At 50.0% G+C, this 21257-nt stretch overlaps 3 protein-coding genes across 7 annotated transcripts in view; 1 reads left to right on the forward strand and 2 right to left on the reverse strand.

Moving 5' to 3' along the window:
• Dcaf1 (DDB1 and CUL4 associated factor 1) overlaps nucleotides 1-9898 on the forward strand; it is a 66273-nt gene extending 56375 nt beyond the window's left edge. For 3 of the 5 annotated variants that reach the window (XM_021173030.1, XM_021173033.2, XM_021173034.2), the window contains exons 23-24: nucleotides 2905-3157; nucleotides 8917-9898. In XM_021173030.1, the coding sequence (XP_021028689.1) occupies nucleotides 2905-3157; nucleotides 8917-8975 (312 nt within the window). In that variant the 3' untranslated portion in view covers nucleotides 8976-9898. Of the gene's footprint in view, nucleotides 1-2904; nucleotides 3158-5324; nucleotides 5589-8916 lie in introns of those variants that run through there. The other 2 variants (XM_021173031.1, XM_021173032.2) reach the window with 2 other exon arrangements.
• Nucleotides 9843-15999, reverse strand: Rbm15b (RNA binding motif protein 15B). The gene has a single exon (XM_021173035.2). The coding sequence runs from the start codon at nucleotides 15890-15892 to the stop codon at nucleotides 13229-13231; it is 2664 nt and encodes an 887-aa protein (XP_021028694.1). The 5' UTR covers nucleotides 15893-15999; the 3' UTR covers nucleotides 9843-13228.
• A 1680-nt stretch (nucleotides 16000-17679) lies between these two features.
• On the reverse strand, nucleotides 17680-20835 carry Manf (mesencephalic astrocyte derived neurotrophic factor). The gene is made up of 4 exons (XM_021172095.2): nucleotides 20692-20835; nucleotides 19945-20072; nucleotides 19053-19194; nucleotides 17680-18128 (listed from the first exon to the last, which is right to left on the reverse strand). The coding sequence occupies exons 1-4, from the start codon at nucleotides 20774-20776 to the stop codon at nucleotides 17944-17946; spliced, it is 540 nt and encodes a 179-aa protein (XP_021027754.1). The 5' UTR covers nucleotides 20777-20835; the 3' UTR covers nucleotides 17680-17943.
• Nucleotides 20836-21257: the final 422 nt, after the last annotated feature.

Consider the following 21257-nt stretch of genomic DNA (forward strand, 5'->3'; position numbering starts at 1 on the left):
TAGCCCTGGCTGTCCTGGAACTCACTTTGTAGACCTGGCTGGGTTTAAACTCAGAAATCCGCCTGTCTGACACCAGAGTACTAGTGAGAGATTGCAAAGTTTGAGAAGCTGTTGCCGGGTGGTGGTGGCGCATGCGCATGTCTTTAATCCCAGCATTTGGGAGGCAGAGGCAGGCGGATTTCTGAGTTCGAGGCCAGCCTGGTCTACAGTGTGAGTTCCAGGACAGCCAGGGCTATACAGAGAAACCCTGTCTCGAAAACAAACAAACAAACAAAAACTAAACAAAACAAAAAAAAAATGAATCTCTTTATAAGAAGTTAGCAGCAGTGGAGGAAGTATGAACATGTCTGAGACAGGGATGTGAAAAACACACCTGTGGTGTGAAAACACTCATGCTCCCAGGATGGATTCAGGGCCAGAGTAGGAAGCTTGCCAGAGTCAAGTTTAGGACCAGAGGAGTGAGTTTTTGCATTTGAGCTGCCAGGAGGAGGTTGTTTCCTATAGGCTTTGAGGCTTTGGATAATCATAAAATTGACTTACTAGTAGCGTTTAAAATGGCCTGGTCCAAGCCGGGCAGTGGTGGCGCACGCCTTTAATCCCATCAGGCAGAGGCAGGCGGATTTCAGAGTTCAAGGCCAGCCTGGGCTATACAGAGAAACCCTGTCTCAAAACAAAAACAAAAACAAGAACAAAACTAAACAACAACAACAAAAACCCAAACCAAACAACCCCCCCCCCCAAAAAAAAAAAGGTCCTCTAAACTATCTTTAAATCCTCAGTGAACACTTAAGAGAATTAGAACAAAAGCCAAGAGTTCACATTTGTACTCAGTGGAAACCTTTTTAAGATAAAGACGAGAGGCTCATGATGTCTCTCTCGGCTTTGGTCATTCAGAGTAGACACAATAACTTCCTCCTCTGCCTGCTCTTGCCTTCCAACTGGCCTTCCAGAATGGAGGAGTCACTATCCTAAGCCTCAAAGCTTTGCTTTATAGAGCCTGGAGTTTGCCCCCGCTTTATCTGTTCTCTAGCATTGCTCTTGATTTGGAAACTTCTTAGTTCTTCTTGCTCAGCCAAGCTTGAATTTGTCGGTTAATACTTGCTTGAGCAGTTAACACAGCACCTCAGCCGTGAACCTTTAAAAGTTATCTTGTCTTTGGCTGGGGGTGTATAGTGGGCTTTGCCTGGCACAAATGATATCCTGGTTTGTATCCCAATCTAATATCTTCTCCCCCCCCCCCCCAAAAAAAAAACCCTTGAGAGTTACGCTATTGTAATTTATTTGTCTTTTTACAGGTCTCATTTGTCATAAAATTTAAACATAATTGTCTTGTTCTAGAGAGACATATGGTCCAGGGTTATTTCTTTGTTTGTTTTTAAATTGGCTCTTTGTTAATAGATGAGAGCTAATTTTGGTCAAGGCCATGGAAATGAGCCTGCAGAGGGGCTGAGGTTATGATCTGACAAGCACTTTGGGTTTTTCCTGACTTTGGCCTCCTTTTGTTTATCTTTTATTTGTATGAGCTTGACTGTGTTATTCACTCCCTGCTTCCTCTAGACATTTTTTTTAGCTCCTTTCAGATGGGTCAAGGCTTGGCCATTGATATGTAGCCACAGCTATAGAATTGTGATTCAAGTGATCACACGAACACACACACATTAGGATTACTGGACATCATTAGTTTTCCCCATGTAGCAGCCATAAATAGTTGAACAGCCTAAATCACTGTATCAGACAGCTATCAGGAAGTCTCTATGGGTGGGAGCTGGCTGAGTAAGTGGAGTGCTGCCCCACAGCCTGGGCCTGAGCTTGGATCCCTAGAGCCATATAGAGCTGGGAAGATGGTAAGCAGCCGTCATCCCATAATTCCTATAATGAGGGCTCAGGGGGAGGTGGGGACAGGAGAATCCCTACACACTTACAGACCAGACCTAGATACAGTGGCAGAAGAACAAGAGGTCCTGTCTTAAACAAGATGGAAGACGATCAACACTTGTGGTTAGCCTCTGACATCCACATGTGTGCATGAGCACATGTGTTTTCATCTGCACTAACACCAGAGAACACACACCCCAGAGTCCTCAAAGCAGAGCTGCTTGTTAATGGGTCTGGGTTATACTATAGCTCTGATGGTTTTCTTCGTGTGGTACTGGGGTTTGAACCTAGGGCCTTGTCAACAAACTGCTTGGTTTTTAAGTGAATGGCAGGCGATTTAGAAACCAGAGAAAATGCAAATGCTTTATTGGTTTTCCAGTAGGTTTCATACTTTTGGTAAATTACAGTAGAAGAATGGATGAGTGTGCTGGCTGCCTGCCTATCTATCTGTCTGTCTGTCTATCTATTTATCTTTCTATCTATCTACTCTGTCACTTTGTAACAGGAATGGTAGATCTATTTACTGTTTTGGTGCCTGGTTTGTTGAAACATTGCTATAGATCCTGAGTACTTAGCAGCTCTGGTAGGTACCTGCCTATTCTGTAGGATGGAGTGCATGAGCTGAGGGCTTTAGGAGCTGGCACCTCAGCAGCTGTGTTCTTTGTTTTGCTAGAACATGGGACTTTAGGTTTCAGGACCTTTTGTCCAGTGTCTGAACTCAGCTCACTCACTTTGGCTGATGCAGAAAGAAGAGTCCCTCTGGTCCTTTAGAGTTAGCAGTGGCTTGAGACATCAGTGAGGCAGGTTTTCTCTTTAAGGGCTATAAGGGCTGTATGCCCTTGTGGAGGGTCAATAATCCTTCCTGAGCCGGTTTTCAAATGTCTTGAACATGTGTGCCTAATCACTACTGACACGTCTGTCTACTAACAGTTTATTACTCTGTCCCCTTGGATAGGAATCAATCACCACATGGCCCATACAGATTAAGGCTTTGTGTTTCTCCTAATGGACTTCATGCTCTCTCACCAGGAAGAGGAAGAACAGGAGGAAGAAGATGATGATGAAGATGATGATGATACTGATGATTTAGATGAACTAGACACTGACCAGTTGCTGGAGGCAGAACTGGAGGAGGATGACAACAATGAGAATGCAGGAGAGGATGGAGACAATGACTTCTCTCCCTCTGATGAGGAGTTAGCAAACCTTCTAGAGGAGGGAGAGGAGGGGGAAGATGAAGACTCTGATGCAGATGAGGAGGTGGAGCTGATCCTGGGGGACAGTAAGTACAGGGCAGAGTCTGGGCGAGCCGCCGCACCCAGGCCAGGTCCTTCCGCTGTACCAACCCATTCCAGAAGACAGCTGGGCTTGGGTTCTGCTGCCTCTCCACTCTGGCCCCTGAGGAAAAGCCCTGAGACATTAGTCAGCCTCTTCTCCCGTCAGACTCTGTAACCATCAGGTGGCTCCCTCCTCTTAACTCATAAGCGAAGGTTTGCACACTTTCCTGTCAGAACAAAGGCAGTGCTTCTTTGCTTCCTGGGTCTTGTGGGCCCTGTCACAGCCTCAGATCCCCTGTAGTGAGGAGAAGGCAGTCACAGGCCAAACATGAAGTGATATTTAGCTGTGTTGCAATAAAACTTAATTTACAAAATAGGTAGTGAGCTTATAGTTTTTGAATTCCAGCTTTAAAGGATTGGGCTTAGGAAGGTTGGAAGCATGGCTGTCACCCGAGGGTCTGGCTGAGGTCAGTTTGAAGCAGCTCTTCACAGGTTCCTTTGCCTCCATGACCGCTGTGTATAGATTAAGGGCCTTGTGTGGGAGAGCCTTTCCTGGCTGCTTTTGGCCAGTCTCTCCTGAAGGCTGAGGAACCAATGTATCTGTCTTGTTCATTTCACCCTACCCCACTTCTTGTTCAGAACTCTAAAGAACAAACTCCAGTTTGTATAGTACTTTCCCACTGGTGGGTTTCTGAAGCCATTCCTATCATTGTTAATGAATTCCCAAATAATCAGCTTTAAGACTGGGCAGACACCAACACTGTACTCTTGACATGTCTCTGTCGCCACGAGCGTGCCACTGTTGGCAGTTCTGGCTGTGGTCCTGAGCCTTATATTGATTGCTGCCCTGCCTGAGTGAAGAGTGATTCCTGTCTCATTTAGCTGGTATATATACCCAGCATTCTTTTTTTTTTTTTTTTTTTTTTTAAAAATTTTTTTTTTTTTTATTTGTAAGTACACTGTAGCTGTCTTCAGACACTCCAGAAGAGGGAGTCAGATCTCGTTACGGATGGTTGTGAGCCACCATGTGGTTGCTGGGATTTGAACTCCTGACCTTTGGAAGAGCAGTCGGGTGCTCTTACCCACTGAGCCATCTCACCAGCCCCTATACCCAGCATTCTTATAGGCATGGTAGGTACTGTGTCTGATAATAACAGCCACGTAGCACAGAGGGCTCTTCACATATAATTAAATTAAAAATTAGCTTCTCATTTCCAAATGCTCTGTAGCATATGTTGCTATCGTGCTGAGCAGTAAGAACATATACATTTATATCATTTTATATCATGGCAAAGTTGTATTGTGGTGGCCTAGGTCAAGCAAACTTAATGGTGCTCTATCAGCCAGCCTCCTGTTTATGATCAGGCTTCCTGGTAGGAGAGGTGGGTGGCAGTGTGTTTAATACAGAAACTTCTATTACATGTACTGTACACACAATACTGCTCCTCTACCTGATGTAAGTTCATTTTCTTTCGGACAAATATCGCTATGTGCTTATAGAGTTGGGACTGACAGTTGATTGCCTTAGGAGAGACTTAAGTCCTCTTATCATATTTGAAGAGAGTGGGTTTGCTTATACCCACGTAGCCGTGGTGTATCATATTCAAAGGTTGAGATGATTCTATGGGTTAACCCCTGGCCATGACCTCTGAGGGCTAGATAAGGACCCAGGGACATTTTAAATAAAGCTTTAATGGTGAGGTGTTAGAGACAAAATTTTACCTCCCTTCAACAGGTTAGTAATGCAGGTTAGGTGGGCTCAGTCTACAGCAGGTGGCTGGAGCCACCTGCACTTGTAGGAGTGTCACTTGAGTTGCTTTTTTTGTTTTGAAATTAAAAATACTTTACCAAAACCCAAGATTTAAAGAAGTTTCCAGATAGACAAGACTAGTCTGTCTTTTTGAATATAACAGGGTGGCAGTACTATCATTGAATTTTCCATTTTGGTTTGGTCGGGCCTTTTCCTCCCCAAGCCTACTTAGAGTGAGAAGTGGCTAGACAGTGTTCGGAAGACCCGACCGAGCTCATGCTTTTAACCAGTACAGTGAGGTCTCCATGAAAAGGGGAGGGGGTAATCTAGACAATGAAAATAAAACTACTTCCCCATCAAAGATAAAAGAGAGAATCCTTCCTTCCCCCTACTCTAACCCTGACAACTGCCTTCATTCACAGGGCTGTGTACTTATTCCATGATGGGGCAGTGAATGAGAGCAGAGAGCCGCTACCAGTGCCGGTGTCCCAACAATCCAGATGACACTTCCAGCTTCTGCTCATGCTTTACAACAGTAAATGAGACATAGATGTGCTAATGTGCATTTAATCACCAGAGGAGCGAAGAGATCTGGGCTTTTTTATTCTGTAATGTTTCTAAGCCTGTACCCATTAAATACAAAGAAAAATGGAAGGAGTCTTGGCAGAACAGCAAGGACACACCCACATGGTCATGAGACGGGGTTGAACTGTTACTCAAGCAAGGAGCCTGATCCGTGCTCCAACTTTTTCTAGGGCTTGGACTTGGCTCTTTTCATAGTACAACTGTGCACATTCCTAGTGCTGGGGACTACTTGCCTTCCACATTTTGGTCATGAAACATGTTTCTAAGTTCTACATTGGGTCTTACTGTGGCAGACAGTTGACATTTAAGTGCCTCTTTGAGGGGGACTCCTGGGCAGCAGTGACCATATGGTTAATGTGCATTGCCCTCAGCTGTTTATGACACTGAGATGACCAACAAGGGCTTGGATTTACTTCATTATACAGGGCAGCGTGGTTCTCTCAGATCCCGAGTTTGCCCTGGCTGCCTAACATGTTTTGCTTCATGGCCCAGGTTGGCCTCAAGTTCCCCAACCCTTCTGTCTTCACTTTCTGAGTGCTAGGATTACAGGCATGTGCCACCACACCCAGCTTCAGGTTTTCCATTCCTAATTTGAATATAAACCCTCTCAATTTGTATTTGGTAACAGTATACCCTCCTTTCAGAATTTTGCTTAAATTCTAAAAATTAACTCTTAAAGCAAAGGTAATGTGGAGAACTCTGTTAAGTTATGAGGATATTGTTACTCTAGCCTGGGGTGAACACTGACATAAAATACATGACAGTTGGACATTGCTGCTTGCACTCTGAGGTGGAGACACAGCTGTCACCTGCAGGTTGTCTTTTAGTGCTCTTCCCTGTGTTTTCTAGTCTGTCCTTTGTGGATGTTGCTATCCCTCATGACTGTCAGTGGATCAGACTGATTGTACTGACCCCTCATTTACAAGTGTTATTACAAGCTTCACTCTGCTTGTCTGGACGGACCCAACCTTCCTCAGCTTACGGAGCCTTTCTGTGGTCTGGTGAGATTCACAGAACCATAGCTGTGGGTCACCATGTGACTTTGCACAGTTCCTGGGTCATGCAGGGTATATCTTCAGAGACAAACCTGTCCTTGAAAGAGAGGCATATTGTCTTTGGGGGGGTCTTTTCGTCTATGCTTCTGGGGACCCCTTGCTCTTACTTAAGCCTGGATATTGTAAGGCAACAGCAGCTCAAAACCCTGGGATTATTATAGTTCATTTGCCTTTGCTGCAAAGACTTTTTAGAATGGGAGGTCCTGACCACAAGTTAGGGTCACTGCAGCATTTGGAGCTGAGAAAAGGCTAGGGCAGGTAGATAAAAGGAGCCCTGTCATCTGACCCATGGCTGCTGTGTGAGGAAGGTCGCTGTGGTGTTCCACAAGCAGTGTTCCGTCCTTAGATGTGATGTGAAGTCTTGGCTCTTTTTTTTTTTTTTTTTTTTTGCTGTTGGGCAAAGGGTTGAAGCCCTTGTCTATTCTGGGGTGTGTGTGTCTCAGGCAGGTGGACCTGGCATTGTTGGCTCACCTGTAATGTTATCACTAGAGGGTCCTTCTGGGTCTGCAGAAGCACCTGGCAGGGCAGGTGCTGTGTGGCTCTGGGGAGTAGACAAGAATCCTTCTTAAGTTTTATCTCAGAGGAACTGCTGGGTCGTGGTCTGTTTAGGTTCAAGCATCAGGGTTTCATTGTGACCCTTCCATTGTGTTTCCCACTCCTTGCCATGTTAGTTACCTTGCCCGAGAATTAGTTATCTTGGAGAGGCTAGCAAAGCTTTCCACTTGTTCGTACTCATTTCTATAGACACCCCAGAGCCCGGGTGTTTTAGGGCCCAGGCTCTGTTGCCCATGTTCCTGGGAACCATATGAAAATATTTCCACAGATTTGTTAATTATTTAAAATTTTTTTAAGGGGTGGAAGAGATGGTTCAGTGGTTAAGAGCACTTGTTCTTGCAGAGCCTGGGTTTGATGCCAGCACCTACAATGATGGCTCTTAACCATCTGTAATGCTGGTTCCAGGGGCTCTGTGGCTCTGTTGCCCTTTTCTGACCTCCTTGGGTGGACACCAGAGACACATGTTGCACATCCATATACATTATATTGAGAGAGAGAGAGAGAGAGCGCGCGCGCGAGCTCGCTCACAAGTGCTCGAGAGCTTTCCAGCATGTGGAAGTTAGAAGAGGGTAGTGTGTAGGAGTTGGTTCTCTACAGGGATAGAACTCCCTGGAGAGCTGGTATCAGGGACCTTTGCCTACTTACTGGTCCTTTTTCATGGTTTCTTGAACAAACACTAGGCCTTTAGTGTTACCACTTCCATTTGACTTTGATCAGACAGGCATGGTGTATTTTGTCCTGAGGGTCCTTTAGTTGAGGGAATAGTTACAGGACAGGGTCTCACTGTATCCAGGCTGGCCTTGAGCCTGAGCTTTAGCCTTCTGAAGACTGTAGATGTGTCCCTCACGCCTGGCTTTGAGAGGCTCTTTTGTGATCACTTAGTTTCATTGCTCAATGGATCCTTCTAGAAGTAGTTAATGATTTCATTCCTTGCCTGCAGAGTGAGTCCAGGGCCCGCGGTCTCTGCTTCCTGTAGCTTCCTACTTGTTTGCCATGGATGGTTTTCTCTGTAGCTACATGACAAGGAATGAGTCCTAGGATCTTCTGCCTTTGTAGGCTTCTGAGGACTGGAGGAAGGGATTCAGCCTACCTTAACTTTTGAAAATAAATTTTAGTGTGTCCATATAAGAGATCCACCATGGGATTCATGTCCAAAGGCTACTATAGTGAAAAGATGAACATGCCCACTATCTACCCATCACGCCCATCTGGTCTGATCCAGAATGTAATTTTATTTGTACTGTCTTTGTGTTGAATGTTAGAACTCTTTAAGAATTGTTATCCTTCATATCTGCTACTTTGAATGGCTGACTCCGTTCCTCCTGCTATCTTCTCCAGGTCCCCCAGTAACATTTTGTTTTAAAGACAGGGTTTTCTTCTGAAACCCACACTGGCCTGGAGCTCTAACTCAGCATCCTCTCTTTTACTGCTTCCTCGGGTCAGGCTTATGATCTTGCCATAAGGACACAATAGGCTTGGAGCTGGGACTTTGGTGTTCCCCTCAGCCCTGTCCCTTTGTAGCCCAGTGCCCCAGGAGGAGGCTTGAGGACACTTACTTGATCCCTCTGAGGCAACCCAGGCAGGAAGCAGGGCCTCTAAGCTCAGGTCTTTTGAAAGGCAAGAGAGCCAGAGATCCCAGGGGTGGCCACTGTTGCCAGCAACAGGCGAATTCTCTGGAGTCAAGCTCCAAGGAGTTAATTGATGTGTTTTCTACTTTCTGGAAAGTGGTAATTAACCCTGCTCAGGCATAAGTGTGTTGAATGTAGGAGTTTCCTACAATCCTAGCACATAATCGTCTCTCCCTTCTCTTACCTTTCAGCAGACAGCTCGGACAACTCTGATTTGGAAGATGACATCATCTTATCTCTGAATGAGTGATGTGCCATTCCTACTTGGAAGAGAATCTTGGCAGGCGAGAGAAACTGAGTGAATTCAGAACACCTGCCCTTTGCTGCCTCCCAGGGCTGTCAGTTAAGGAACTGTATGCCCTGCATTCAGAGGACTATGATTTAAAGTCTCCCTGGAATCTGAGGGCCCTTCTAAGAACAACAGTGACACCACACACACACACACACACACACACACACAGAGCTACAGGGACTAGGCCCTAGTTTGTGTCCCCCTCCTCCTAGGAAGGGCATAGCTTTCCTCAAGGGAAAAAACAAACATGTCTCTGGGTATTTCACAATATATTTTCTTTGTATAATGTTCTTTACTTAAAAGAACAAGAAATAGTTTTTTATAAAACTTAAAAAGAAAAAAAAAAGTACCAGGCATTTCTAACGAGGGTCTGAACTTATCCACCAGTTTCCTACTCCCCCGCACTTCATTTTCTTTGGAAGAAAATGATGTCTAAAGAACATATAGAGGCATTTTTACATACGTATTTAAATGAAGAGGAAAATCGTGGTTTCATAAATTGATAAGGATTAAGAATATTTTATTATAAATATAATATATGATTTTTAACCTGTTTTGTTGCCTCATATGCTGTCAAGTTAATTTGTTTTCCTTTGTGCCAGAGCGGGAATGGGCGGCATGGCCTGAGCACTGGGAATGCCTAACTCCCTGCCTCGGTGGCCAGGGAGTCAGTCGTGTGGACCCTGGTTTTGTGGAGTTGAGAGAACTTTAGGGGTATAAATTCACTCCCTCTCTTTCCTCTTTGTGATTCAGTTTTTCAAGCCTTTTTTTTCCCCCCTTTCCCTTTCTCCCCAATGTGGAAATTACAAATCAAAGGTCTTTTTCTTTAATGTAAAGTGTATTTATTTAAAAAAAATTACAAAATAAACTACAAGTCTGTCTTTGTTTATGGCCTTTCCTTGTTTTCTTTTACTAAAGTGGGATTTCCCCTTCCTCCTCTCAGTTCTGGCCAGACCTCAGAGGACGGGTAAGGAAAGCAGAGCCCTACCTCCACAGTGAGAGAACACAGCCTCCCACAGCAAACCCCCAGGACACCATCACTTGAGCCTGGCCTGAAGTTGCTGAAGGCTTTGTGAGGATAACAAGGGGGCAGAAGAGATGGGGGTACATCTCTACTCCCATGTGTGGGACTTTTAAGGAGCATTCTGGCTACCCCTTGTCTGAGATTAGGGGGAACTTGGACAGCTTTTCAGTCCTAACAGTTCAGGGGTACTTTGAGGCTTGGTCAGGCTGGATTTGGAGAAAAACTGGCAAGGTTTAAAGCTGACAAAGCATCAGGGGCTCATGCTTTGCTCATCCTGCCTCTCTCCTTCCCAAAATAAATACAAAGTTAATTTTTTTCTCTGATTTTGCCCAAATTGTAGCTTCTGTTTGTTACATAGGCATCACAGCCACAGAAACACTTCTCCTTTTGCTGAGAGAAGGGTGCACTGGTTACATAGTAAACAAGTAACAGAGTGAAAACTCTCCAGGGGTAGGGAGAGCCTCTTACACCAAGAACACAACCTGTTACACCGAAGTGACCCAGTACCAAAGAAGTACATCCTGGTCCTTTAAGCAAGCCAAGGCTCAGCCGCTCATTTGCTTCATGCCATGGCATTAAATAGTTAGCTGACACCAGCCAGTAGAAGAAGGCTGATGGCTGCTCCTGGATGCAGCTGAAGAGAAAACAGTAAAAACCCTGCGCTGCAGCTCTGCCAGAAGCTCCTGGGAGCAGCACAGGCCTCCCAAGGTAGAGATGAGCACATATAATAGGAAAGCACAATTTTGGTTGACTTGACAACACTCCCTTAGGAATGTGCCTCATGAGGCTAGAAGAAAACATCCACCTTCCATGTTCTTCCTAGGGTTCACAACCCGGGTCACTTAAGAAGACAGGCTATGAAACCTACCAATTAGGGGGTTTTCTCTGCTCATGTTTTTTGCCTTGATGCAACATCTCAGGCACTGGGTACCTGGTGTCAGCTTTCTCACTGGAGACAATGTCATGATCAAACAAGGCCTTGGCCACCTGACCCACCTTCTCTAGTGCTAGCAGGGCTGACTGAGAGGCCACAGAACCTGTTAACATCTTAAGGACTAAAAGGAAGTGGGTAAGATGGCCCAAGGGAGGAGGTTACAGTGGGTGTGGTCCTTCACTAAGAAACTAAAACTTCACTAAGATCGCCAGAGCCAAAGGGTACCCTTTTCCAAAGGGGTTAATAAAGTGACCTGGTTAGGCCTGGGAAGGGTACCTGGGTGAAACCTGCTTTGTTACAGGGACCCAGCTGTGCTACAACAACTGTTGTGTGATGCTGTTCACTGTTCAGGATCTGTAAAGAAAAACTGCAGCAGTCTGTCAGGATGAGCTCTGGTTTCTGCGGATATGACAAAGAACTGAAGTAGTTTAGTATAGCAGGTCGACTGACTTGCTCCAAGCCCCAGAGAAAGTGGCCCCATACATAGGTAGATAAACACTCATGTTCATGCTTTAGAGAAGTGGTTCTCAGCCTTCCTAATGCTGCAACCCTTTAATACACTTCCTCATGTTGTGCTTACCCCAACCATAGTGTTATTTTGTTGCTACTTCATAACTGTCATTTTGCTACTGTTACAAATTGTAATGCAGATATTTTGGAGGGTAGAGGTTTGCCAAATGGGTTGTCACCCACAGGTGGAAAGCCACTGCTTTAGAGCCTTTACTTTCTCATGAATACCAGCCAAAGCCCAGTGAGTGGAAATTCCCTGTTCTTGTCCAGTCTCTTACATTTCTGTCCCTGAACTCCATACAACTTTCAAGGTCCATCTCAGAGCCCAGGGGTCACAGGTGCTGGCTCAGGGTAGGCCAGACGCGAAACACTGGCCTAGCTAGAACCTCTAACTAGGGTTCCATTCTCCTCAGCCTGACTGGCTTGGACTACCAAGCTGCCACATTTTGAGCCTGATTGTGATCTGTGGTGACAACCGTTGTTGCCTGATCTGGCTTTCTACTTGAGACTACAAAGGCCTAGCTCCCTCGGGTCACTTTCCCATCCCAGACATAGGACTTGTCAGTCTGGTTCCTTCATACCAGAGCTGATGTGGATTTGGGCTCTATTCCATTACAACTGTGACTTCTTTCTCACAAATGAGTTCTATTTCCTTACCTCAGGTCTGGGTCACAACACGGAACACTATGTCACTCATCAAGGGCATCTTCCTGGCACTGACTCCCTTGCAGACTGAGCAGTGTAGTTGGGGGTCTGTTTGCCACAAAGCTTGAAGTCTGACTGCAGCACAGGCCGCTCTGACACAGCCCTGAGAGCGAAGGAAGCACATTGAAGAGTTAGCAAGTCTGGCTGCCGCTTACCCTGCCTGCCAACATCTTACCCCCAAGACCCCTGGCAGTCAGGCAGATAGGGAAGACCCTAAACTACACAGTAAGACTAAAAGACGGAACCAGGGGGAGCCTGGGCACGTCATGCCCATGGCCGTTTGCATCAATATTGCACTGTTCCTCCCCCCAAATGCAAGACTACACAACTGAAAACTACCCTCCGTCAAACAGGCTCTGTTAATTATAATAATTGGGTGCTCTGTCCAACAGCCATAGCCCAAACTAAAGCACACACTTAGGGCAGGGAAAAACAACAAAACTACCTGTAGCTGTTGGCACAGGTCTTAGGCCCAGGCCTTTCCTCTGAGCGGGCTCAGCTTTCGGGTAGTGTAACAGGGACCATGCCTTGTAAGCCTGCTGGCCAGCAGCTAAGATTGACAAGTGTGAGTAGGGCCCCGATAGCACAAAGAGCTGCGCAGGACCAGCACAGCACAACTTTTAGAAGTAGTGGTGACAAAAACATGACATACGGCATGCTCTGAGTGAAGCCTTCTATTCTTTACGAAAAAACCTGATTAAACCAGGACTCTGGCAGGATTAAAAATTCATCCTCTGACAAAGGCTTTACTGACAATTTTCCATACAGTTAGTCAAAAAAATAAAATAAAATATAAAAAATTACAGAATACAGCAGACAGAATCTCATACACGGGAAACATAAGTTTCGTCTTATAAAAAAACAAAAATTCCCCCCAAATCTAAGAATTTAGTTTTAGCAGTAGACAGGATGCCACCAAATGAACCACAAAAACCCAGCAGAGAATTCAAACCAAGGGAGAAGGTAGGTAGGTAAAGAGCAGATTTTTAAAATAACTGCTTCTGTGACACAAACACAGCTGGAAAGCACAGGTGCGGGCTAGGCGGTGTCCCTTACTATAACTATCACCATGTGTTCTTCCTCTAACTTGCCCAATGTCCGCAGCGCTGACTGGAGGTACTGCTGTGAAAAGTCGCAGGGCGGGAAGGCATAGAGCATGCCTGTGTTGTCTCTGCCCTTAGACCCACCCACCGGCAAGCTGATCACCCCTGCAGCCTGCTTCTGTTTCAAGTAGGAGACTAGGTTCCTGAGAAGCCGCCTCTGTAGGCCTGGCTCCACTACGGGCATGCCCTCGGCGCCAGGCCCGCTGGGGGTTGACTGGATGGCCAGGAGCACAGCATAGCCGTTAGGGCTCCCCTGCTTGATTCGCCGGGTGACCTCGTCCAGCTTGGGCTGATCCAGTCGAAGGCGCTGGGCAATCTTGAGCTGGGTGAGCTTGCTGCCAGAAGGATGGTCTTTGAGGAGGCCACTGATAACTCCCTGGTCCCCCTCGAGGATGTGCATAGATGTCGGAAAGCAGCTGTTTTTCAACACCAGAAGCCCATTCCAAGCCAGCTGCAGTGTCTGGGCATATTCTGACAGACTCTTTAGCTTTTTGGTCTCATGTTTTGGCTCTTCAAGAGTCTTGGGCTCTGCCTCAGTGGTCCGATGATTGCGTTCACTCTCTCTAGTCTTTTTCCCATGGGAAGAGTCTGGAGCCTCATGGTGGTGGTGATGGTGGCTCCTCTCCTCAGCACCATGTCTGCTGTTGCTGAGGGAGTTGCTGCCTGACTCCTTGGTCCCTTCACTGGCGTGGTTCTCCTTCCGGCTACGCTCAGGGGTGCGATCCGAGCCTCGCTCAGACTGCTGCCCCCCACCCTTGGTCCTGCTGCGTTCCTCGTAAGGGGAGTGAGTTGTCCTCCCACGGTCACTGGAGAGGCTCCTCCGCTTGCGTCTCTCTTCCCAGGGCTTAGCTATGCTCCGGTCCCCATCACCCCCCCAGCGCTCACCACTCCGGCTGCGAACTGTGCGGCTATAGCCCTCCAGGCTGTTTCTGCGGTCTGAACTTTTACTGAGGCTGGTCCAGTCCCCTTCCAAAAAGGTCCGGTCTCGGTCTGAATACAGAAGGTGTGGAGGGGTCCTATCCCGCACCCTAAGGTCAGCATCCAAGTTCCGATGCCGGGTATATCCGTCAGTGAGCAGCTCGTAGTGCACAGGGAGAGGTGAGGGCTGGTACTGCTGGGGATAGCGAGTCTCCTCGGCTTTGGCAAAATCCACTCGGAGCCTGCGATCTGGACCACCCAGGGGGAAGCCCCTCATTTTAGCACAGGCAGCCTGGGCTGCGTCCAGGCTCTCGTACTGGATGTAGGCAAAGCTGTCTCCTTTGACGTGATCGATGGTCCGAATGCTCCCGAAGCGATCAAATTCCCTGGCCAGGGCCGCCAGCGAGGTGTTAGGTCCGAGACCACCCACCCAGAGGCGGGTGGTGGGGTTAGCCTTGCCGTAGCCTATCTTTATGGGGTTTCTGCCAATCACCCGGCCAGACATAGCCACCTTCGCCCTGTGTGCCATGTCCAGGTTCTGAAACTTGAGGAAGGCATAGGCACCACCCTGGCCGCGGGCAGGCCTCTTGATGACCACCTCCTCGATGATGCCGTACTTCTCGAAGGCCCGTCGAAGCTCCACCTCAGAAACACTGTGGTCCAGGTTGCCGATGAAGAGGTTCCGAGTGGCTCTCTGATCATCCTCCGGCATCAGGTCTTCCTCGCACACGGCCTGGTAGCCGTACGGGCGGCCGCGGTCGTCGTACAGCCCGTAATAGTCCAGGGCTCGTTCTCGAGACAGTCCCACGGCCGCCGCGGCAGCGGCATCCAGGGCGAAGGCTGCGGCGGCGTGCCGCGCGCGGGGCTCCCGCAGGGGCGGGGCGGCTACCGGAGACAGCGAGCGCTGCTTGTACTGGTAGCCACCGTGCAGGGGCAGATAGCCCAGGGGGTCGGCGGGCGCGGGAGGCCCGGGGGGCGGCGTGGAGGCGGCGGCGCTACTGCTGCTACTGCGCCGGCTGCTCCCGCCGCCGCGCAGGTACACCGGCTCCACCTTGAGCGGGCGATCGTAGAGCAGCAGCTGCCGGGCCAAGGCGTGCTGGCGAGCCTCCCGCGCGTCCTGTGGGTGCCGGAAGTTCACGTAGGCCACGCGGCCGAGCTCCGGGGTGTGTGACAGGCGCAGGCTGATCTCCCCGAACCGCTTGAACTGGTGGAAGAGCCGGTCCTCCAAGTGCTCGGCCGGCAGCGCGGGGCTCAGGCTGCTGATGAGGAGAGTCTTGTACTCCGGAGCCGCGGTGGAGCCGGGACCCGCGGGTTCCGCCCCGGGGGGCGGCGGGGGCGGCGGGAGTGGAGATGCGCGGGGCGACGCGCCGCCAGCACCCGGGTCCCCGGAGGCCTTGCCGGTGCGTCCCCCGCCTCCGGGCGCGCCCGAGGAGCGCCCGCCGCTCGCCCGGTGATTCGCATCCCCGGCAGCGCGCCCGTCGCGATGCCCGCCGCCTCCGCCGCTGCCGCGGGGCTTGTCGCGAGCCCGCGCCGGGACCGGGTGCTTGGTGCCGCCGGAGGCCTTGTGCGCTGCCCGCCGCCCGCCCGCCTCTGCCTCTCGTTCGCGCTCCCGCGGCCGCTTGGCGGACGATGACGAGCCACGCCCGCTCGGGCTGGAGTCTCGCTCGCTCTGCCGCTTCATCGCGCCGGTTCGGCGGGCGGGCGGGCGGCCCGCGGGTCCCTCAGAGCGGCGGCGGCGGCGGCCCAGGAGGCAGCGCCCCCGGCGCCGCCATCTTGGACAAAAGGACTCGGCGCGGCGGCGGCGGCGGGGCGGGGCGGGAGCGGCGCCGAGGGGCCGGGCGCTGCGTTATCAAGCTGCGCCGGTCGCGCCACGTGACCGAGGTGGGCGGGACGAGAGTTTCGCTCGCCGCCTATCACGGAGCTCCGCGGCCCCGCACCACGTGACATCTTGGCAACCAGAGGAAGCGGCCTGCCCTGCGAGCTTTGGCGCCGCCGCGTGGCTGCCGGAGCCCAGGCACCCGGTTCCTGGGCCGCGCGCAGATTCCCTCCGGAGCTCGGCAGGCCGCGGCTGCGCTTTCGCTTTGTGCTCCAGGGCTTGCTTGCTACTCCGGGTCTGCCTACCTTTTTCGGCCTCGGGGCCACGCCCACCGGAGCAGGTGTGGCCGCTTGGCCGGAAGCCAAGGGTTGCGCGTCCCACTCCAACCTGCCACTAGGTTGAAGAAATTCTATTCCCTTCCATGGAGTTTTCTGATTAGGACCAGAGTTGGCCCCCTTGAAGACAGACACAAGGATGCCTACATCCTGTCTAGGACCCACATCCGAGCATCTTATGCATTCGAATTCTTCAGGCACTGTCCTGATAGACACAGGTGAGACCTCCCCGGGTCCAGGTACAGCAACTAGAATGCGTTTGCAACCTACAGACAGGCATCTTGGTGCCACTGGGTCCAAATTTCTGCTGTAGGTGTCTGGGCGGACAGGAGGCTGGGAAGGTGGGGTTGCGGAGCCAAGGGTAAAAGAGCAGGTAATGCCATTATCACTTCTTGCCAAGTTGACAGATTGCTGGCCAGTATCCTGGCCACGTCCAGGAGATGAGGTGAAGTACCGGCAAGAGTACTCAAAGGCCCCTAGGCTCTCCACAGACGGTTGCTGGATCATTGATGCATCTGTAGGATGTTGAAGAACGCACCCAGCTCTTCCCTCCTCCCATAAGCAGAAAGCAACCAGCAGGAGGAGAAAGTGCAGGAGGAACTTGGAAGAAACGGCAGAGGGCTTCATGTAAGCCCTGCGGATGCAAAGTGAACTTGGGGACCACACAAGAAGAGAGCTAGGACGAGCCTTTTGGAAAACATAACTTCTTAGCAGTTGCTCCTTTCTCATTATCTCTGGAGGCAGCAGGAGCAGTTTCCCCACTGAGGCACAGTTCACAAGTGCCAGCAAAGGGAGCGACTGAAAACCACAGTGCACACAACTCCTTCAGGCCTTCCACTGCAACCAGCTCACACTGCTTCTTTGTAAACCGATTCCTGCCAACCTTGCCAAAAACCTAGGTAAGCAAGGGTCCTTGTTCTGATGCTAGACTGGAACCCCGATGAATGAATAACGTACGTACCAGGCGGGGTAAAGATATGCTATGGGTCTGACCACCTGCACTCAGTGCACAAAGTTCTCCTTGTTTTGCATAGGCTGAGCCAAATGTAAATGTCCTTTAGACTTAACATCAGCTCAGGAACTGGCCCATCTTCAGCCCCTGCTACTGGATTGGATGGGGGTGGGGGTCAGGGGTCAAGTCTAACCTTACCAGGCTGAAGTACCAGACACCCAGAAGCCCAAACCCACAAGACATTAACTGCCCAAGCTCTTAAGTCCTGTTATGGGAGTTTCATGCCCTCAGCACTGGCAGGCTGAGGGATCTTTTCAGACTGGAAAGATAAACCAGTAATCTATAGGACAGAATACTGTGCCAGCTCAACTCTCCAAAGACAATTTCTTTTTAATAAAAAAACCCCAGACAAACTTTGAAGTCCTAGAGTAAACCATCAAAGAAGGAAGTAAATTGTCCCCACTCGGGGATGGGCAAGAGGGAACTGCAGAGCCAGCATCACTAGGAAAGCTCCAGGTTCACATCTCATTGTCAGGAGCCCGCTTAAAAAATAAATTACAAAATGGTTGTTTGGGGAAGAGACAGATAAACTGCTTTTTCCCCTTCAGGTGCAGCAGGAATTGGGCAGACTACAGATCAGTTCGTGCGCTGGCTGCCTTGGGGGCGTATTTAGGCATCAGTTCATTTATCTTCCGGATATAGTCAGACTTTTCTGCACAGCCTTTGCACATCTCCCCCCAGTCGTCCAGGATCTTCTTCAGCTCTTTCACCCGGAGCTTCTTCAGGTCCACTGTGCTCAGGTCAATCTGCTTGTCTGCAGGGAGAGCAGGAGAGTAAATGGCTGGGCAGGAGAGGCTGCAGGCCCAACTGTGCTGCACGTCAAACCATCCTTAGGATGTCCAGCCCTACGTGCGGCCGGGGAGACAAATGCATACTGTGCCCAAGATTGAAATGACAGTCTTCACCAGGAAGGCCACCTCAGGCTGTCAGTAGCCACCATAGGACACACAGTGCAGACAGCCCACGTGGTTCTGAGGAGGAACATAGCTCCAGTTCCCCAAGGACTTCCTACATGCCAGCACAAAGGACAGCTCCAGGCTGGGCAGAGCAGACACACCCCCAGCCTCCCCAAGAGGCACCAGAGTCAGACCCACGTGACCCAAACAAACCAACACCAGAACCAACCAGGATACCAAATCAAATTCACACAAGTACAAGATTCCCGAACATTAGTGCAGTAAACACTGGCACTGTTTAAACTTTATAGGAGAGGCCTGGCTCTTCTTGAGACTAGGATTCTGTGCAACCAGATGGGCTCTGCCATGGTGATGCTGTAACTGTCACGCCTGGGGTTTAGAGCCATGACTGTTGAACTCAAGTTCCCACCACATCACTTCTCTGCTCAAAAACTTCTGAAGCTCCCAAGTTTACTTAGACTAAAAGCCAAATTTCCCCCTAAGGCTCTGTCCAACTTGACCTCCTATGTACTCCACCACTATCTATAATCTCTATCTGTACTGCTCTATCAGATGGCCTCTGGGTCAATCCTCATCCTTCAAAGTATGCTAAGTCACCCTCTGACCTCCACCTATGCTCGATGCGGAAGGCTGTTCCCTGCAGCACAGAGAACCATCCTTTATGCTACAAACCCGCTTTTGATGACTCCTCTGGCTAGAAAGTTAAGCCCAGAAAGGGTATGCAGAGATGGCAGAAGGCACACGGTCCCAGTCACACTCACCATATTTTAGCTCACAGATCTGGCTGTCTTTCTTCTTCAGCTTCTCACAGATCTTTTCCACAGGGATATGGTGGGCCAGGGGCTTCGACACTTCATTGATGATCTTGGTGGCAGCGTCATCTGTGGCTCCAATGTAGTAGCACTGCAGCAAAAAACAAAACAGAACCAAATGAAAGCCTTGAAAAACATCTGCACGCAGGAGAGCACGTGTCAGAGGCCAGAAGGCATCAGGTTCCTGGAGCTGCAGTGCAGGGTGCTGCGGATGCTGGGAACGGAACTCAGATCCTCCACAAGAGCAGCACACATTCATAACCAACTCTCCAGCTCCAGACAACTGCCTTGAAGACCTCTCTTTGCCAAGGCTTCCGTTTGTTAGCCTGCCCAGATCTAGCTGTCCCAGGCCCGAGGCACTTGATAGATGCTCAGCTGCAGCGTTAGAGTTCCGATGAGAGACTACCATGGAAATTAAAGCTACAACAGAGGCTGATGCTCCACCAGGGTCCTTGACCTTGACTTGGCCCTGGCCATCTCGGGGCACCTAGCCAACTACTTCTGGTTCCAATCACACCAAATTCTTCCTGGCCTTTGGGCACTCCCATCGCCGGAGTGTGCTCACTCCTCCTCCCTGACTCCCTGTCCTCGGAGGTAGATACCCAGGACTACTTTCTCTCACAGCCCCCACCCGCCAACTCTCCCAGCTTATTTCCTTCATGGCATCTGGCATCACTGCCTTGCAGCTGCCTGTCATTTTCTCTCCTGGTCTTACCAATATTCAGCTTATAGCAGATGTTTAATAAATAGAGGATAAAAACACTTAAACCTCACATTAGTATATACACAAGTCCCATCACGAAGTGGACAGTGCCCACGAGCCTGGTCACCAGCTACTTACCAACCGATTCTCTTTGCCTCTTGCTTCACGGCAAAACTTTATAAGTTCTTCTTCAATAGTGGCTGGTGAAAATGTGACATCTCTGTCTTTGAGGTCCTGGTAAAATCTTCCCAGATAAGAAATACAAACTGGAAAAGAGGGAGGTGATGGTAAGTAATTATTAGTCTCCATTTCCCCTGGAAAAAACTCTGTCAGCAGTTTTGCTAGAAGGGATTAAGTTTTTTTTTTTATTCGGGTACTCAGAAGTGCACAGAACCCTTAGGTTGCTGGGGTCCTTGTACCCAGTGCATGCTGGGAATGAACATTACCCAAGTGACCCACACACAACCCTCTCTGCTCTTTTCAAGTTTAAGCCGAGAGTGGACACGTGTCCTTGAGGGAACTCACTGTGACCTCATAAGGGACAGATTGAAGGCTGAAGCAAATGATCAAAATGCTCCTTATTCCAAATACATCGAACCCCCAAGTGCAGCTTAGTATTGCCACCGAGACGGTTGCGGCCCACAGGATGCCTTCCTGTAATCTCTAAAGTGATGGGAAAAGACAAAAACTCCCGGGATGTGGGCTTCCGGCCAAGTTATCAAGGCGACTGAACCGACGCGTTCCCTTAAATGGGTCAACGTCTCTAGGCCCGGGAAATAAGTGAGGCCCTTTCTCCAGCGGAGCCCCGGGACGGGCCGTCGCTCCCACCCTCTCGCTTTCCTTGGGTTTAGCGCCGCCAGGCCGCCCCCATCCGGTCCCCCGCACCTTCACAGTCGCCTGGCCGCAGCGCCCGGCTGTCAGGCAGCACGCTCAGGGCCAGCGCTACCGCCAGCCCGCGCGTAGCCCACATCCTCCTCAGCCGTCTCCACCGCCGCCGCCGCCGCGCGAATGAACCGCACCCGGCGCGGTGCTCCGCCTAGTGGGCTGGAACAGAAACCTGAGCTTCCCATTGGTGTGTGGTCCCCGCGCCCACCCATATGCTGCATTCTCATTGGTCCACGTGCCCAGGAGCCCAGACCGGCGGCTCCACGCTACCCTCCCTCATTGGCTGCTGCTGTCTGGGACCTAGACAGTTGTCGGTTGCTGATTGAGCCTGGGCGGTCCATAGGGGTGCGGGGGAGAAGGTGCACGGGCCGCCATGTTGGGTAAGGGCAGCTGCTTTGGCTGCTTACCCGGAACCCTCTCAATCTATTGACTCGACCCGAATACCGGGTCTTGGCTCCACACCCACTCCTCCCGACGCCCGGACTCGTAGAGCAGCGTTTCTGGCGCCACCCTATAGCCAGTAGGATGGGCGGCTGGAGGAAGGATCAGAAGCGGTTCCTTGTTTT

Source organism: Mus caroli, chromosome 9, assembly GCF_900094665.2.
Source record: "Mus caroli chromosome 9, CAROLI_EIJ_v1.1, whole genome shotgun sequence".
NCBI classification, from domain to species: Eukaryota; Metazoa; Chordata; class Mammalia; order Rodentia; family Muridae; genus Mus; species Mus caroli.